The sequence below is a fragment of the Camelus bactrianus genome, chromosome 15 (genome assembly GCF_048773025.1).
Source record: "Camelus bactrianus isolate YW-2024 breed Bactrian camel chromosome 15, ASM4877302v1, whole genome shotgun sequence".
In the NCBI taxonomy this organism is placed as follows: Eukaryota; Metazoa; Chordata; class Mammalia; order Artiodactyla; family Camelidae; genus Camelus; species Camelus bactrianus.
Window position 1 is genome coordinate 59,772,175 of NC_133553.1, and position 19,848 is coordinate 59,792,022.

At 44.2% G+C, this 19,848-nt stretch overlaps 1 protein-coding gene across 1 annotated transcript; it reads left to right on the plus strand.

Moving 5' to 3' along the window:
• Positions 1 to 3,919: 3,919 nt before the first annotated feature.
• Positions 3,920 to 11,508, plus strand: LGALSL (galectin like). Its single transcript, XM_074341221.1, has 5 exons — positions 3,920 to 4,416; positions 5,197 to 5,268; positions 5,421 to 5,509; positions 6,183 to 6,360; positions 8,299 to 11,508. Exons 1-5 carry the CDS (start codon positions 4,381 to 4,383, stop codon positions 8,440 to 8,442), a joined length of 519 nt encoding a protein of 172 aa, XP_074197322.1. The 5' UTR covers positions 3,920 to 4,380; the 3' UTR covers positions 8,443 to 11,508.
• Positions 11,509 to 19,848: the final 8,340 nt, after the last annotated feature.

A 19,848-nucleotide genomic window follows, 5' to 3' on the forward strand; every position in this document is an offset into this window, starting at 1 on the left:
AGCAATGACCTGCCAACTAAAAAGGCAAGTGTTTCTGATGTGCAAGTTTCTACTCTAGATTAGATTGGATACATTTCATATCATGTATCAATATGAGTAACAGGATCTTAAAGCACCTTCTAGGTAACTGGTTCTCAATCGGGGACAAGTCTGCCCCACCCTACCTGGGGACATTTGACATTCGTCAGCAACTGAGAACATTTTTGGTTGTCACCACTTGTTGGGGGGTTGCTGCTAGCATCTAGCACTCAACATCCTTTAATGCATAGGACAGCCCCCCTCAACGAATAATTTCTCAAACTAAAATGTCAATAGTGCTGAGGATGAGAAACCCTGTTCCTGCTAATGTGTATATATACACAGAAAACAGTGGTCTGAAGGTCAAAGTCAGGCCTAGGGGATCAGGGCCCACAGTCACAGTGTAAGGGAAGGAGGCATATATCTACCTAGACCAGGGCAGGAGACAAAACCTGCCCCTGGGAACAGAGGTTCAGCTGGTGGCCAGAACAAGCAGAGGAGTGGGTTTAGAATTCGGGCCATGAATAAAGCTGCCATGCAGTCTTTGCAGACTTGCTTTGGTGGAAGGTTCTGCTAAGCATGTGGTCAGAGATAACGCCATCTCCTCGAGAAAAGCTGCCTTAATCCTCCAGATGGGAGTAACTACTCCCCCTCAGTGCTCAGGCTATAGGTCTGAGGCCTTATTTTCTCACCCACTACATTCTACACTGGTCCCCAAAGTGTGAGCTCCTGCAAGACAAGATTCCATTTTCATATATCTCTTCTTGGTCCACGCTATTACAGCACATAGTAATGCTCATAAAATGGTTGCTGAATTACATCAATGCTGTATTCTCTTCCCAATATTAGAAACTATGCATATGCACATTTGCATAAAACATATTAAATGGGAAGGAAAGAAGGAAGTGATCTACTATTTTCATCTAGGAAGATCATTTAGCAAAGTCTATCATCAAAGACCCGTGCACACTTCTTTTTCAGTGCTAATCATCTGCCTGACTGCCTCCTGCCTTTTCTTTAGCCTTTTTTGTAGTTTCCAGCAGTAATGCAAATTAGCTTGAAATTTCATTGGTGCATTTCATAAAAGGGTCACAATCTTGGTTAATGTTTTTTAGACACAAATGCCCGTAATCAGAGCCCAGAGCAAAGTTTGCCTAGCCTTCACTGTTCAACTTTTTAAAAATTTAAGCTCTGTAGTTTATTAATTTGCTAATGAATTTTCCCTTGGAAGGGGTCGTTTGACTCTGGTCAGCTTTAATTATAACAAAAAAATTCATTTAGGCTTTCTCCTTCCTCTCCATATTCAAAAGGAACCATTTTATAGGATGAGAAGGAATCAAGCATTTTTGAAATAAAAGACAATTTGCCATGTTAAAATATTCTGGGCAGGTTCAGTAACCTTCTGTTCTTTACATTCCTAAAATGTAAGAAACGTAAGAACTCATCTTAAGCAATCCAAATTCTTCAACTTCACTTACAGAGTCAATCAAAGGGTTATTCTTCACCCCACAAAATCACTTACTGAAAGATTCAACCCAAGATTATTTTCATTCAACAGCACTTATTCTCAAACCCCTTCAAATTTAGATGGTATTTATACAGCTTTTGAGGAACCAGAAGGACTTTCTAGGAGCCAAAAAGGAATGATGAAAGAGCCCAATCCCTTAATCTTGCATTGAGGAAACTGAGGCTTAGAAGTCGATTTGAACTCTCAGAGCTACATAATGACAACAGCTAGGACTTATCAAGGACCACAGATCCTCACAGCTTCATCACTTCCCCGTGTCTAAGCCACCGTTCTCTCTTGCCTAGGTTGGTGCTGCAGCCTCCTGAGTCCTGCTTCTACCCTCCCTCCTCCCCACTGCCCTCCCCACAGAGACCACTCCCCATAGCAGCCAGAGGGTACAGAAGGCAAAGTATGTCACTCCGTTGCTCAGAAACCTCCATTGTCTTCCCACCTCTTTCGAGCAAAAGCCAATCTTCACACAGTCTGCATGGCCTATTCCATTTCTAATTACTTATCGCTTCGGTCGCTGCAACCCAGGTGCACCCAACACTTTCACATACTTCACCCTGGGGACTTTGCCCTTGCAGTCCCCTCTGCCAGCAGACTCTTCTCCCACACTTCCAAACGCCTCCCCACCCTCCCTTCCTTCAGGGGTCCTCAAACTCATTCTACCATAGGCGGCTTCCCTGATCACACTCTGTAAATAGCACTGCCCCATCTACCTTTCTCTCTCGTCTTACTTGCTTTACTATTTTTTCTAACACTTCCAACATCTGACATATTATATATATTTATTTGTTCATTGACTGCCTTTCCCCACTAGAATGCAAGATCAACAAAAAAGTCCACTATGGATTCCCCAGAGCCTGGTCCATGGCAGGTCCTCGGGATGTTTATAGAGTGAGTGACTCCTACGTGCCAGATACTTTTCTAAGGAAGGTACAGGAACCAACTTACTTAATCTTCTCAGTAACCCGAGATGGGCACTATTGTCAGCATCGCTGCCACCTCTGGTTCGCAGATGAAGAAACTGAGGCACAGAGAAGTCATCCAAGATTACCCAGCTAGCTAATTGTAGAGCCAGGATTTGAACCCAGGGCACAGGCTCTTTAATCACCATGATGTATTGTGTCACTCTTAGCTTAGCTAATGACAAAAAAAAACTACTTCAATGAGTTTTCCCCATACCAAACTCTCAGAAGTTGAGCTACACCAAAGCGTGCTTTCAAAATGTCAATAGTTTCCTTTGACTGTCTAACATTTTGAAATAATCAATAAGGTGTGATTTTGAGCTAAGACTGGTAAACAAGAACAAAAGAGTGAGCCACAACAGTGCTGCACTTCAGTCTCTAATTCAGAGCACACAAAGGATATGACTGTGGCTTACAGGCGTGTGCAGGTAATTCTCCCTACTTGACTGAGATTACCATGATTAGCTCTGGTCCATAAAGGGAAAGCTAAGAAACGAAAGCCTCAGTGATGTTCCAGGCCACACAGCCATCAACAGCAGCAGGGAGGGAGACTCTGAGGGCCCCTCTGGGATTGCAGCAGGTCACACATGCTCCCTGCTTATTAGTGTAAAACACCCTGGTGATTCACAAGTGGAATGTTTAAGCCAAGATGTCACTTAATAAAGGGTATGTCGATACAGCTTTATCTGTGAAGTTACATAATCATCCTAATGTGGAAATGCCATAAAGGAATTTGTGCCTTGGAATAAAGAGCCGTGTACCCTCTGGGGATTACTTCACAAAGGATATCAAGAGATTTTCAGTCACAAATTCACTAGCCTAGGCTGGGCAGGTGACTTGTTTAAAATGGCCCAATGAGGGCTTTCTGGGGCCAGTTATTGTGCCCAGTTCAAGTTGTTAAGACTCTGCCAGACCCCTGCCTGAGAGAGCCTCCAGGGACCCCCAGACTTGCCTATCCTTCCACAGGGGAGGAAGGTCTGTTCTGTATTAATCTCCTGAAATATAAAAGTCCCTACAGTGAGTCCTATTTGCCTCTTGCTTTTAGGTCAGATATTCATTTCTGCAAGCCTAGAGACCTTTCATTATATTTCTACCCTAGAAAGCCCAATGAATCTTTCCGCGCACTTTGTTGGAATTCTCCGAAAGAAATCTTTGAATACCAGCTCCACCCCCACTCTTCCCTTGACCTCGGCCTCCACTGTCCCACCTTCCCCAGGACCCGGCCGGAGAAAGAAGGGGGTGGTCGGAGAGGAGGGGCGGAGATGTCACAAGTACCTGTCACCTGGCAGGCCCCGGCCCTCCCTTCCGCATCCCCCAGCCCCACCCACCCCGCCGCGGGAGAAGGCCGACCCGGCGCCAGCCTCCCCGCACGCCCCGACCCCGGCAGGCCCGTCCCTCCCGCCCCAGCCTCCTGCCACTGTCCAATGGCCGAGGGGCAGGGCAAGCTGAGCAAGCCGCGGCAGCCCAGCCGGGTCCCCGCCCTGTCCCCGGTTCCCGAGCCGGGCCCCGGCGGCCTTTAAATGAGGCCCAGGGCCAGCGCGGCGCGGCCCTCGCCACCTTTTTCCTCGGACGGCGGCAACAGCACCCGGAGAGAGAAAGCAGCCTCGATTCGGCAGCGCGGCCCAGGCTGCAGCGGCCACCTCCGACCTCCGGGCCCGCGCCGCCTCCACAGCCACCCCCTCCCCCCGGCCCCGCCGGCCCGGTCGGCGCCGGGCCCCCGGGCGAGCGCGAGCGCGTGCCCGCTCGTGTGTGCGCGCCCGAGCCGGCCTCGGACCCGCGCCCCCGCCCGGCGCAGGACCGCCCCAGGATCCCGCCCGCGCGCGGCGCCCCGCGTCCCCCGCCGCCGGGCCGCCAGCCGCGCACCCCGCCGCGCTGCGCGAGAAGATGGCGGGGTCGGTGGCCGACAGCGATGCCGTGGTGGTGAGTGCGGAGGGCACACGCGAGGCGCCCCTTTCCCGGGGCCGGCACGGCCCCGCCGCCGGCTCCCGCCCGGCCGAGGCCCAGCCCCGCGCCCCGCCGCGTGAAAAGGCGCCCCAGTACCTGGTAGCCGGAGCCGGCTGTGCGCGGCTGGCGTGGGGGGCCGGAGGGGAGCGCCCGCTGGAGGGCCGCTGGCTGAGGGGAGCTGTTTTCGGGCGGCCGGTGGGGTGGGGGTGACCGACAGCCCTCTCCGCGCCGTGCTGCCGCCGGCCAGGTGTGTGCACGTTGCACGTGTGAGTGTGCGCGTGTGTGTCCGGAGGCGCGCGCCCCGCGTCCGCCCCCGGCGTCCCGGGAATTCCCCCCAGGAAATGGGTCCGCGCAGGGGGCACTGGAGAGAAGTTCGCGCGGCCGCTGCACTCCAGCCACGTCCGCGAGGACAGGCCTGGGCGACCGCGCTTGCGGGCACGTTTACGGTTGGAGAGGGGCCTGCCCTCCTTTGGCGCGGGGCTCTGGCTCCCCAGTGGGCCTCGACCTTGATTTTGATCTAGATCTGAAGGGTCTGGGGTATCATCAGAGGCTTAGCTACCTGATGGAAAGACGGGTTTTGTTCCGGGGGTTTATGCGGTTATTCAGTGCACTGTGAGGCGGCAGCATCTACAGACGCTGCCTGTGTTCTGTGGAGGGCGGCTGGATTCCGCCAGATTTGTGTAGGTTCTTTCCCGCTCCCCTCAAGCGGCCCCCCCAAAGCCTTTGGAAAGCCAATCTGTGTGCTTCTATTTTTAGAAACTAGATGATGGGCATTTAAACAACTCCTTGGGCTCTCCAGTTCAAGCCGACGTGTACTTCCCACGACTGGTAAATGATTTTTTTTTTCCCTGTGCTCTGTGTCTGCCTGTACCCTCTTCTTTCTAATTGCATTTTCTAGTGGGTCAGGTCCTTAGGATCCGAAGATTTGGCTCCTTCCTAACAGGCTGTAAACTTTTTGTTTCTCCTCTCATCTTTTGCAGATCGTGCCATTTTGTGGGCACATTAAAGGTGGCATGAGACCAGGCAAGAAGGTGTTAGTGATGGGCATCGTAGACCTCAACCCTGAGAGGTAAGGCAGAGTCCTTGTCACCTAGACCCATCAAGCAGTTACAAGGTCTTGCTCACTCCTGTTCCTGTGATACTGCTCCTCCTCCCCTGTGGCCAGTGTTGCTAGTTGGAAGTGCCAAGAAAGTGCTATGTTCCCATGAAAAGAATGTGTATGAATCCCAGCCATCATTTCTCTAGACAGCTATTTATATCAGAGATTATAAATATAGACCCACATCATTTTCTCTTTGACCCTTAGAGAGGCCAAAGGATTTGGTTTGTGTTTTGTTTGTTTTTTTGTTTTTGTTTTTGCAGTTTTTAAGGTGCTTGAAGTAAGAACTATCAATATAAGTAAGAACCAAACTTTACAAGATAATATTTACCCTGATCAATTTATGGGGCTATTTTTGAGACTTCTGAAATAGATTAAGATACAGATGTGTGGGTAGTTCGGGTATCTGAAATGTCTGCAGTTATTTTCTACTCCACCGAAGTTTTCACCAGGGCCTCCTCTGGGTAACAAAATAAAATGGTTTGATTGTAATACTACTTCTCCATAGTCTAACCTCCCATGTGAAGAATAGTGGCCCATTAAAAGCTGACAAATCCAGAGAAGAAGAAGGGAATGGGAGCCTGGGTCATCATTAAATGTTGTTATATCCAACCATGAATAAATGAGATGATTTTCTTTTCAGCTTTGCCATCAGCTTGACCTGTGGTGACTCAGAAGATCCTCCCGCCGATGTGGCAATTGAACTCAAAGCTGTCTTCACAGAGCGGCAGCTACTCAGAAATTCTTGCATATCTGGGGAAAGGGGTGAAGAACAGTCAGCGATCCCTTACTTTCCATTCATCCCAGACCAGCCATTCAGGGTGAGTGCCTGGAGAGCTTCAGCTCCAACCCCTGGCAGGAGGGTGATGTTCTCATCCAGGGTGTGCCAAGAACACTCTAAGCAGCCAAAATTTTTGCATGTCCAGGAAATTTGTCACCTGATGGTGAAAAGAAGAAAAACAATCAAAAAAGCTCTATTTGCCAATATGAATTAATAATTAATAATAGCTCTTGGCTCTGTTTAGCCAATACATGTAAATAAACCCACATTTACATGTCTAGATTGTTAAGAGTAAATACATTTCTATGTAGTATTCAACATAGTACTAGGCATATAATAGATACCTGTCCCCAAATATCTATTTGATTAATAAATAAGTATCTAGTATTTTCCTCATTTTCTCCTCAACCTTTGAGTAGTACCAAACCATATAAGTTATGTCTTTTTTAAGAATATAGTGATTATCATTTTATTTTCTCTTGTTCCGTTTGCTATTGAGGCCTGGTCATGTCCTTGTTTCCCTTTCTGGGTTAAGTAGCCTCGGTCTATTTCATTGTCACAGGCCGTGTAGCTGACAAATTCCTTCCCTTGGGTCTGGATGAGTATAGATTTGCTCCTCACTATCTAGCAGGCAGGAAGCGCAGCTCAGACTTTCATTCCAACCAAGCAGTATTAGCAGCACCTTCCTCTTTGATGGACAATGCATGCCAAGTAAGACAGGCAGGTCAGTAATGTGTTAGGAAAGGATTTGTTGACGTGTCAGACCTGGTGATGAAGTGTCCGCATTACACCTTGTTAACATACATCACAGTAATGACAATTCAGTTAAAAGCTCTGTGTTGCATGTATGCCTAAGAAAGCAAAACTACCCTTAACCTGTTGTTCCTCATCTAGAAATTTACTATGGCCTTATGAATAAGTCATAATTTATCTTGCCATCTTACAGTCTGGGGGAAAAATAAGAATCCGCAACTTTCACATCAATGATGTAATTGAGACTGATTGCTCTTCTAATCATACTCTGGGAGAGGCACCCCTCCCCTTCCTTCTCTAGAATGGAAATGACCCTGAGCCTCCCCTGGACTGTGACAGTTTCTTAATTGTGAATTTTAATTCAAAGCTCATGAGTGTGAGTAACCAGAGCTTCTGCCAAGAGGAACAATGCTCCCCAACAACAAAACAAATAAAATCAACCCTTCTTGGTGATTAATTTTAGTAATAATATGAATTAAATGTGACTAATATCACATACAGAGTCTCTCCTTATATGATGAATACAAATGTTTTTAATAAATACATAGCACAGAACCAGTGATTAAACTCTATGGTGAATTACTTAAAGAAAAGAGGAAGAAAAAGCTTTTACCATATGGAATCAGTATTTCTGTTTGGCTTAACAAAGCCTTGTTAATTACACATCCTTGGTCCAAGGGTAATCACTGTGTGACCTTCTCTCTTCTTTAGTGTTTACCATGCTAGAGTGTCTAAACTATTATTACACATTACTAGTGGGTACCAGTTCTGCCTTGTGAGGGGCTTCTCTGAAAGTAGAATAGAATTGTTCAGGGGATGAGGGTGGAGGCATTAAGTGCCATATAAATAAATCTTTACATCACTTCTAGCATGCAAGAAGAAGGGAGAAATGTTAAAGCAACTTTAAATCTTTAAAGGACATGAAATAGTGTAGAGCAGTTGTTCACAAAGTATGTCCCTCATTCCAGCAACACCAGCATCACCTTGGAACTTGGTGGAAAAGCAGACTCTTTGACCTTACCCTAGACGTACTAAATGGAAAATTTGAGGGGTGGAGCCCAGCCATCTGTGTTCTCACAAGCTTTCTGTACGATCCTAGTGCACTCCAACATTTGAGAACCACTGAAGATAATTGCCTTTGTCTTAAATGAAGTGTTGCTTGTTCGTTTTCTCCAGCAGGGTTCATTGGAATTGTGAACTGAGATGGTTATTCTGTTTCTTCCAGGTGGAAATTCTTTGTGAGCACCCACGTTTCAGAGTGTTTGTGGATGGACACCAACTTTTTGATTTTTACCACCGCATTCAAACGTTATCTGCAATCGACACCATAAAGATAAACGGGGACCTCCAGATCACTAAGCTGGGCTGATGTTTAAACCACATCTGTTTCCGATAGCATCAGGGGCCACAGCCATCTGACCCTTGGTCTGGAAGAAGTGTCCCAGCAAGACCTGAAGACTGAAAGGGAAAACAAAAATGAAAAGGCTGGCTTCACTGTTTCTTCTTCCTGTGCAGTTCAAACCCAAAATGACTTCAACGGTGATTTGCCCTTAGGAAGCTGTCGGAACAAAGACACCGAGCCATTATTCCCGGAACAAAGTAATACATTTATGCTGGATTTTATTCAGACTAAACTGAAATGGATTTGTGGTGATCTGTGATTTGGTAGTAAGTTGTTCATCTTTTCAAAGCAAGGTGATACTTAGAACAAAAGTGCTAAAGACTTAACAACAAAGACGGTACACCGAAATCAACTCATTTCTGCACTGAAGTGGAATTGTGTAGCACAACCAACATTTTAGTCAGGGTATTTAACATAGAATGTAGGTTGTTCCAGTTTTGGGTTTTTTTGTTTGTTTGTTTTTTGTTTTTTTTTGCACAGCATAATGTTAATTCAGATTTTTAAAGCTTTCTTATAGTTATTTATTTATACTCAATGTACGTATTAGGGAATGATTAATGTCTCAAGAACAGCAAGTTATAAACTTTTGAATGTACAATTATCTTAGGTGTGAGGGGGGAAATTATATATTACAATCATGAAAAAGGTGAATTTCTACCTTAAAGAGTTGAGTCTTCCTTCATACTCCTAAATTTAGGATCTCTTGATACAAATTGCTGTAAGTGCTTTTGGGAAAACTTTGCAATGTTTCGATAAGACTGCTTTTCACGTTTTTGATTATGTAATTCTGTTTACATTGCTTTTTCTCCTTACTGTGAATTAGCACAGTATTGGCTTCCTTCAGACTGATTAACTACTTTTCCCTAGATCTACATAATAGCTCATTAAGTTGTTATTAAGCATATTGAAAACAGGTAAGAGGTGATTGCATAGACAATTTTTTAAATGACTATTACATAAACTTTTAAAAGTCTCATATGAAAATGATTCTGGAATGCAGTGGAAAGCAGAAGCAAATGGCCCCAAATAACTTACTTGGAAATAATTTATAGCAACTTAAGCTGTTAGCTCACTGTATCACTTATTATGTGACCCTCACCAATATCCCTTAGCAATGCCTTTGGAGCTTCAGAATTGAGGGTGCTTCCTACTGTGTTGGCTCTGCTGAGATATTAGGATAAGATGGGATCCAAATTAGGAAATGATCCAGTTAGGTTATCTGAAAGGTTAACTCCCAGGACTCCAGGTCTTGCAGTCTAGCCAGTAGCTAGACTGAATTGAATGCTTCCAATTAAGCTGTAGGAGTTTCCCTGTACTTGTAGAACTGACAGACAGCAGGGAGTCTCCGGGGAAGCCTGCAGGACTCTAAACGTCACCACAGGCAAGGGATGGTTGGAGTCCTGGGTGCTGGGTTTCACATACTGCATTGGCCCTGGAGAGAAGAACCCTTGGCATTGCTTTGGTCAGGTAGTTTGGGGGGAAGAGGGAGTGCTGGGGTAGGGGTGTATTTATATATAATTTAGGTTTTGTTTGTACAGCATACTGCATCTTGTTATGACACGTCCTTGTCCTGCTTTGCTTTTGAGTTTTTTTACACAACATGCAGAGGCACTGAAGTGGCCATGTCATTTTCACGTGTCAAGAATGTAGACAGTGTTTCAGTACCAAAGTCTAAGAAAAAGCAAACTAAAATCGTGCATTTTTTAATAGATGATATATTTGGATTCTTCTCAACTTTGAAACTGTTTAGCACAGTTCCATTGTGTTATATAAGAAGATGCTTTATCCAACAAGACTGGCTGAGCATTGAAAAGCTTTATGTACCTGCTGACTAAACCAGTCATATTCAGCCAGGAGGGCTGTTCTGTGGCTCCGGGTATTTTTGAGCCTGTGATTAACTTGTAGAGCCACTAGATTTTGAGGAGTGTTTGTAGAGAGACTTAGAGGGCCCCCTGAAATATATTTATAGGGGTTTTGATTCTCCTTATGGTGGAAGACCTCCATAGGAGTTCTCCTTTGAGTGGCCATCCATTCCTACCCATTGCATAATTCAGCAGAAACTAGAGAAGTTGGGAGTGTAACTTCAAATTGACACTATTCTACCTATCAGCTAACTGGTTAGCAGCCAAGCCCTTAGGCAGCTTAGTGTAAAGATACACTGTTAACCCTTTGTTTCTTTACGAGGTCAGTGGGAACCTCTTGGTTAAGCCTGTTGAAACTAATCTAAATGAAGTGATGGTTTGATTCAGGTATGGTTAAATTAGCAGGGGGCTAATCCAGCTGTACTAATCATTAGTTGTAAACTGGAAACAATGTTCACATCCTCTCATTAGCATGTGAGGTCTAACGTGGGAAGTCAGGATGGAAAGTGCAATTTTAAGCTTCACAGGAAAGCATTTGGGTGTGTAAGGTGTTACTTCTGACCAGAGCCCTAATTTAGCAATATGACCAAAACCAAGAAATATGAATAACAATCAGGCTCTGGGGGAATAATAGACAGGCTTTAGACAATCTGTCCATTTCTGCATCAAATTGGAGTGAATGTATATAACTACTTAAAAAAAATAATAGGCTTTAGACAATCTGTCCATTTCTGCATCAAAATTGGAGTGAATGTATATAACTACTTAAAAACTAGTAGAAGTGACTTCTACTTTCTGGGATAGCCCGGAATTGTCTTAATTTCTTTTTTAATTTGAAACCCCATTTCAAAATCTTGCCAACCTCAGTTCAGAACCTCCTAAGAGATCACTCTTAGAATTGTTAGTGATTTGTTAAAATGGCAAATCCTCATTTGTATTAAAAAAGAAAATGTCCAAAAAGGAGGGAAGGAGCCCTGTTGCCTTGAAAGAAACAGCCTTGGCATTTTCCAGCTACATTATTAATGTAGAAATAATGTTCCTATGATGACATATTTTCAAAGAAACACTTTCTTACTTACTGCGTGGTGTAAAATGTTGCTAAATGTGTTCTTACGTTATTATGTCACTGCTGAAAGTTATTTGCACTAAAATAAAGGAATTTTCTACAAAATGGTTTCCAGTTTGTAAGGTGCTAAATTTGATACCAGGTGTGATGTACTTAGGTTGGACCATACGGTAGGGCAGTCCTCCCTCACTTACACACACACTCCAAGACCACTTGTTTGTGTGTTGCCCACATTAATAAACTGACCAAGGAAGGTAAGTGTGTCAAGGCACTCAGAGACCTAATGTGTTCATGTTGTGAGTGCAATGGCTTCTTTTTTAAATATAATTTGTGCACAGTAAATTCACATTTTTCTTGGTGTGCAGTTTTATGAGTTTTAACACATGCGTAGATTCACATAACAATCACCTCAATCAGGATACAGAGTCTTTCCATCACCCCAAAGAATTCCCTTGTGCTACCCCTTTGTAGTTAAGCTTATCCTGCACTCCTAACCCTAATCAGGCAACCACTGACCCATTCCCCCTCCCTATAGCTTTGCCTTTTCCTGAATGTCATATACAGAGAATCATGCAGTATATAATCCTTTGAGGTTGACTTCTTGCATAATGCATTTGAGACTCATATTGTGTGTATCATTTTTTCTTTTTTATTGCTGAGTAGTATTCCATTGTATAGATGTCCCAGTTTATTTATTCACCTAGAAAGTGTGCAGTGGGTTCTTCATAAATCATTCATATAGTTTTATTAGCACAGTGCACATACAAAAGTGAGACTGCATTTCACTTGCCTTCTCTTTCCTGTGGTTTGAATGATTAGGAAGGAGACTTGATCCCTTAGCTATTTTGACTACAAATCAAACTATGGCTTGTAGAAGTTTGCCAACCTTCAGTTATGAGTGGTTTAACAGATAATTTACTCGCATGCTGGATTTAGGGTCCTACCTATACCTAAGTTGGTTTTATTATTTCCTTCCTTTTTTTTTTTCATTTTTATTTCTTAAGGGTGTAAAGCTGTCAGGCTGGTCTTTTTCACAGCTTTTGCAGTGTAGTATAGGCAAAGAGAGGTCTGTCAAGGTGAGGACAATTTGCTGAGGCTGTTGGGCAGAGAGAGGAGAGCTTCCCCTGCCCCCTAGCCTAGACAGGATGGTCCCTTGTGGGACATGACATTATAGTTAGTCAATGACAGCATATTGAATGGGACAGTCTGGAAGATACTTAGAACTGGAGCCGCCAAGTACCAGAATACTTGGGGCCTTCATTCATTCAGCAGGTATTTCTTGAGCTGTGTCAGCTTAACGTGCTTAATTCTCACCCAGGAAGCCTCCATATGGGGCAGAAGTCTAACCTTACCCTGGGTGGTTATGTTTCAGTAGGTCTGGAGTAGTCTCAGGACTTTGTGTTTATAAGAAACACCCTGGATTGTGTCCGTAGTCCCAGATCCCAAATTAAGCAGCTCTGCCTTTGGGAATTCCTTAAACATTCACTGAATCAATCTGTTGAATTGTGCCAGACTGTGAGATTCGGATTTGTGGATATCTTTCTGTGAAAACACTGAGGCATCCTGCTCTGCCAAAAAACAACCATGCAACTGTCACTATCTTCATCCCTGATTTAATCTCTCCTCACTCCCGCCCCTACCTCAATATAAACACTGTAGGAAGTGCCTTTCAACAGAGTTTTTTAAAAATCCTCCTGATTGGGATTGGTTTAGGATCTCAGTAGCACGCTGACACCTATTTTAAGCAGTGGATGCTCCGAGAAAGATTGAGGTTCTGGGGAAAGCCTCCCTTACTTCTTGATAAGCATTTCGATTAGTTAATTCATTGCAAAATCTCCAGGGTGGGACTTAATTGTTCTATAAGGCAAATACACAAAGTGGCTTATAACTTGTAAAGAGGACAGCGGGCAAGTCATAATGGCCCACATGAGCTGCTCACAGCATTTTGGAAATGATTTTCAGGTCTTCCTTTCACAAGAAAATGCAGCTGAGTTTGTATACTGCACAGCAAGCCTGCCTTACTCCCTAATCACCATGTTAGTTTCACAGTGATTTTTTTTCCTTAAAAAAAAAAAAAGGCTCCTACAAAAAGCAGAGAACTGTCTTGCAAGGCATGTATTTCATAATGAATTAAAATGGGTGTATACAAGGTGCTGAAGCAATACTCAACTGAGAGAGAGAAGTGGAAGAAATAGCTGCTGACGCTTCGTCTTGCTTTGATACACCCTTCCATCTCCCAGGGAAAGATGGTGACGAGGTGAGCAGGCAAGAAGGTAAGGAGGCATCACTGTTTGACAGGACAACACAGACAGTTCTTAAATAATAGGCCCTGGGAAGCGGCAGGCCGACCACAGGCCTTGGAGATGATGTGGGGTTTTGGGGACCTTCCAAGTTTTCATGAGTAAGAACAATAACAGACACTTGCCAATACAACCTACAATGGAAAAGTATCTGAAAAAGAATATATATATGTGCGTATATATGGATATGTGTAACTGAATCACTTTGCTGCACACCTGAAGCTAACACAACATTGTAAATCAATACTTCAATTTTAAAAAATTTTAATGAAATAATTTTTTAAAAACGAAAAGCAAAATAAAAAAAAATTGCCAGTAACTCCAGCAACTCCTTTTCTGTTGGTATTCTATCATTAATTCTAAAAAGACAGATGCAAATAATCAAAGCTTCTCTGAACACTTGGCCTGGGAACGGGAGGGAGAGAAGCAGCAAGGCTGCGAGCGGGCTCAGGCAGAAGGCAGGGCCCCAGGCCTCAGGGAATTGGTGGGTGTGCTCAGGTGGGCACTTTAAATCTCCCAACCTTCATTGGCCTCCTGTGGGAAATGGAAATAATGGCACTTGTGACATTGTGTTTGGAGAGCCAGAGGTGATGATGGGTTGTAAAACATTTCTCACAGCTGGTAAGGCCAGAGTTAAAATAATCTGGTACCAATTTCTACAGTAATCCATCATGATTTTGTAAAGAAACAGCATGAAAGGTGCTAATCCTTGAGACTGTGTCTAATTCATTGGAACACACTTTTCATATCATTTCATTAAAAACTATTTTATTTAAAATCTAGCCAAAATTAGCAGTGCATTAGGCAACATTTAGAATGATGTTTGTAAAATGTACTCGGATATTTTTTTTTACTCTGAATTATTACAGCTGTATCAATATTACAAAGCATGGATTTCTCCCAATGCAATGAAAATTTAACTCAGCACAAAATGATTTTTAATGTTGTTTTAAAGTGAACAAGGATGATATGCACAAAATATGGAGAACCTACCAAAAAGAAATAATTTTTAAAAATGAGACTTCATAGAGGCATGTGGTCTGTTACTCTAGGATTCTAATTAACCATTCATTTATCCTGTATTTTTTAAATCCTCAAATTAAAAAAAAAAAAAACCACGCATATACACTATGAAACACAAGACCACAGTCTCTTTATTTGAGGTTAGACAAGACCACAGTCCCTTTATTTGAGGTTAGAAATAAACCTGCTCTTATAAGGCTTCAATCAAAGTCAAATTTGAGGAATCTCATGGTTTGGGGTTTTTTTCTTTAGGCAACTAACATTCTTTTTGCTTTTGTAAGTGATGTAAATTCCTGACTTGGGAGTCCCCTTGCAAACCTCAGCTTCAAAATTAAGTAAATGATTTTTAAAATTCAGCTGGCTAAGTTGAAAGGGCAAATTCTGGCCTTTTGAGCAGTTAATGCTCTTAAAGCCTGTCTGTAGGGTTAGTTCACATCCTGTGAGAGAATTACAACCGATACGATTGAAGCTGGACAGTAAAGCATCACTCTTAAGTGAAGGCACCATGTTAGATTCTGTGGGTTATAAAAAGAGATGGGTGATGTATGCCACCTGCCCTTGAAGAATTTATGCTCTAACTGGAAAGACAGGTCACGTACATATAAAATATACATGAAGATGAACGTCAATAAACAGGGCCAGACTGAGTGGGCAGAACATTGCACATTGCAGGAGTTTCAGAGGACACAGCTTGCTGCTCACTGGGGTGACCCAGGAGGACCTCTGGGTCTAAAGGACTCTAGCTGGGCTTCCAATGCCCCTTGCCCTCTGTGCTGCCCTCAAACACCCCAGGATATATACCAAGCACAGTTTCCCTCTCTGAGAGACCAGTGTTGTGTTTTCCAAAGCTCAGTGAAGTAGCAGAAGTTCTGGCCTCCCAGAGAAAGAGTTCAAGAGGGAACCTGATATTCTTTAGTTACAAAACTCTTGGAGCAGGGAGGGTACAGCTCAAGTGGTAGAGCACATGCTTAGCATGCACAAAGTCCTGGGTTCAGTCCCCAGTACCACCTCCAAAAATAAATAAACCTAATTACCTCCATCCCCCCAAAAAAACTAAAAAAAGACTAAACTTTATTTAAGTTTCATTAGCTTAACTTTAAGTAGCTACACGTAGCTTGTGGCTACCGTACTGGACAGTGCAGGTCTGGAACATTGGACCCTGTTGGGCTTATGTTTGGTCTAGATCCTCAGGGAATATTGAAGGTAGAAGTTCCTGTTTGAACCTAAGCCATGTTCACCCTCAAATGCAGGAAAGTCTAGGCACTTTCTGAAGGCTAGTGGAGGCCTATTTATAGACGAGACCAAGGTGCCCACCCCTGGGAAAGAACTCACCCCAGGAGAAGAAAGAGCCCACAGGGTGGTTTGTTTCAGGAAAGCGGGCAAGCCTCAGAACAAAGTGGCAACTCTGCACTCAGTTGTGTTGTCACTCACGTTGTCCCAGGCCAAGTTCAATGGAGCCATTCCTGAATCTCAGAACAAGGGGCTCCAATAAACACCCTGCTTTCTCGTGAACCCCTGTCCCTGGAGCACTGAAGGACAGGGGAGCCGCAGCACAGGCAGCATTTAGTCGTGCGTCCAGCCAGCATTCCCTGAGCTTCTCCTAAGTGCCAGGCACGGTGCCAGATGCCAGTGGCGCTGACAGCTGCTGCAGCACCTGCCGGGGCCTCGGCCTTCAGCAGCCTCTGTACAGCTGTCAGCAGTAACGCTGATGCCGCTGGTGAGCATGAGGGGCACAGCTGTCCATTTCGGAATTGCAATGGTGATCCGAAGCGTTTATTTATCTTTATGATTAACACCTTTCTAGTCATGCGTTTGTCTAACCCATAAGTGGCTGGTCTCCTGTGAACAGCCTTGTGTTCACCTGAAGCCAGTCTTGAAGGAGGACATACCCTCCTTTGTCATATTGTCAGAAAGCCAGCCTACTCCAGAAAGCGTTAGGGAGCAAGAGATTTTACTGGCCATTTTGTGGGAGGAAGAGCATTTCACCACACATTTCACCACCTGTTAGACTTTTTTCTCCCCAAGTCCCTCTTTAGCTTCTAGCCCTCTCCAGCTCTCTCCTTGGCTGCTTCTTCCATCTCCCCAATTCCCTTCCTTATGCAGAGCAATTTGGCCACTACCAGCTCTCCCAGGGGGCTTTTTAAAGCATTCACCCAAAGGTCATTTTCTCCAGTGGGTAGATTCTTCCCCTAAAAAAAAAATAAGAATTCTCTATCATTTCATTTTTTTTTAGTTTATTTAACACCCTGTGTCGTTTCCAGAAGAACAAAAGGCAGCCAAAAGGGAGGGTATCAAGAACTTCTGGTTCTTTCCATCCTCGAGACTCAGGTTTAATGCTTCTCTTCAACTTCCCCAACAACTTAATTTTAAAGACGCTGACTCCTCCCTCTCAATGATCTCTTACTTGTTTGTTTGCCTGTTTAATGTCCATCTCTCCTGCTAAATGATCACTTCCCTCAGGGCAGGTGCCAGACTGATCATGCTCACTAATATATCCGGAGCATGTAGTTTGGGGCTTTTCATGATAAATAATGGATGGATATTGGATGAGTGAATGGTAGATAAACGCTGTATTAGTCATCTATTGCGGTGCAACAAATCACCCCCAAATTTAGAGGCTTCAAACAAGAAGCGTTCATTGTCTCACACAGTTTCTGTTGGGCAGGGATTAGGAGCAGCTTTGCTGGGTGGTCCTAATTCAGTATCTTTCATGATGTGACAGTTAAACTATCACCAGGGCTACAGTCATGTGAAGGCTTGACTGAGGCTCTAAAATGGGTGCTTTCTTAGTATTTGGCAACATTTTCGAGAGGAATCAGTTTCTCTCCACTGAGAGACACTGCAAAGGAAAAGAGCTTAGAACAGACAGACTGGCATTCAAATCTTGCCACTTAACAGCTCTGTTATCCCTTGTATAAGTTTTGAGAAGTCTGAGCCTCATTTTTGTCTTCTGTCATATGGGATTACACAAATCTTCTTAGCAAGTTCATTGGGATTAAGCAGAAGAAGGTCCATAAGGCACTGAGCATAGTGCCTGGTGTGTAATAAAAGCTCAGTGAATGCTTGTTGTCAGAAGTACATCAGAGCAACGACTCCGCCACCTGATATGTTCTACTCTGGACCTCAGCCTAGCAGGTCTGAAGCTACCTGAATAGCAGAGCTGGCAAGTCCTCATGTTGCAGGTGAGGAAAACAAGTCCGGAGCACTTAGGTGGCTTGTCCACGGTGTGGCTTTGCTCCTTACTGCTTGCCGGGACCCTGGGCAGGGCGCTCTGAGGAGACACAGTGGGAACCAGCTCGGGAAGGGTGAGGAGTGGCCAGAGACAACCATCTTCTGCCTGGGCTCCCTGAGGCCATTCTGGGGTGAGCCGGGGCTCTGGTTACTGGCTTGGTTGATTCTTCAGGGGATGCTCATGGACCTGACCCACCTCCCAGTGATGGGTCGAAGGGATTAATTAGTGGCAGGTAAAACAGCAGCGACAAGGCATCCTTATTCCAATGAGCCACCTGAGGGCATCCAGCAGCTACACCCAGATGGAAAAAAAGCACCTAGATCTTAATGAGCTTGCTCGGATGTAATTTGGAGGAGTCCTGAGAGCCTTACAAATCATCCTATCTTCTTATTGTTATTGTTTGGGTTTTCTTGGTTTTGTTGTGGTTTTTTTCTTTGTTTGATATTCTCTTTTAAGGTTTTCCTCACTGGGCAGGTTCCTGCTTTGATTAGTCATTCAGGCTGTCACATTCTACTTTCTGGGTAGATTTTTCAGTCATTTGCAAATGTGAGATTATGAGACTGGGTTTATATTTGCCTAGTTTCAAACTGCCTTCAATTCACCTGAAAGGCTTCATTCTTTAACCCAAAGACCCACACACTTCGTTTTGAGTCTATTCTAGAACCTACTGCGACCTACCCAAGGCTCCAGAAGAGAAAGGGGCCAGATTTTCTCTTTTTCAGAAAAAAATAACTCTCTGGTTAAGCGATGAATAAGGCACCAACCCTTTTTAGGTCAGGAGGGTGGGATGGGGTGTCCCACCAAGATTTGTATGAACAACTCTGTATATGAGACACCACTGTGAAAGTTAAAGTCAATCTGTGTTCACACTACTATAGGTTCAAGACCCACCCCACCGCCCCACCTGTGGCCTAAAAGAGGGAAAACTCCTACTTAGACGTGAAGTATCTGGGCCAGGAGAGGGCCACTGAGACGAGCAAGTTCTGAGCAGCTGATTACTTGCCATGGAGGTGGACCCCACAAAATCAGGCTCCAGAATATCACTTGCCCACCCAATGTAGGACGTGGTGCTCCCACCAAGAGAGTCAGACTCCAGAGGCGGAGTCAGCCCCACCTCTGGAAGGCACCTGGGGAGAATTCCAACACAGTATCTAGAAGGACAGCATACTGGCCCTGCAGCACTGGGCCTTGAAAGAGTGGGTCTAAAGTGAGGGCTGGGGACAGGGGACGAGGTATAGCTCAAGTTGTAGAGCGTGTGCTTAGCATACGTGAGGTCTTGGGTTCAATCCCCTAATCCTCTCAATCCTCTAAAAATAAAGAAATAAACCTATAGCTCACAGCAAAAAAAAAAAAAAGTGACAATGAATATATGTATGTTCATGTATAACTGAAAAATTGTGCTCTACACTGGAATTTGACACAACATTGTAAAATGACTATAACTCAATTAAAAAATGTAAAAAAAAAAAGCTGAAGGAAAAAATAAATAAATAAACCTAACTGCCCCCCACCACAAAGAAAATAAAATTTAAAAAATAAAAAATAAAGTGAGAGAGGGAACTCAGAGGAGGCACAGTTCAATCTTGAGGTGATCTGATATTGCCATTTTACAGAGGAGAAAACTGAGGCCCGGGTAGATGAAGTCAATTGCTTAACATCATACAGTTTGCCAAAGGTAGATACAGAGATGGACTATAGATCTCTTGATTCCTAGGAGCAGAGGTGAGACGGAAGCTTCCAAGGCTGCCGGAGAGGCACTGGAGGGCAGGCAGCTGGGTACTTCATGTGTTTTCCAAGGAGAACCCCAGCTTAACAAGTAATGAAGGAGATCCTCCAAGAAATTGAATTTTGCTTCAAGGGTAAGGAAAAAAGATGCAGAAAGAGAGAAAG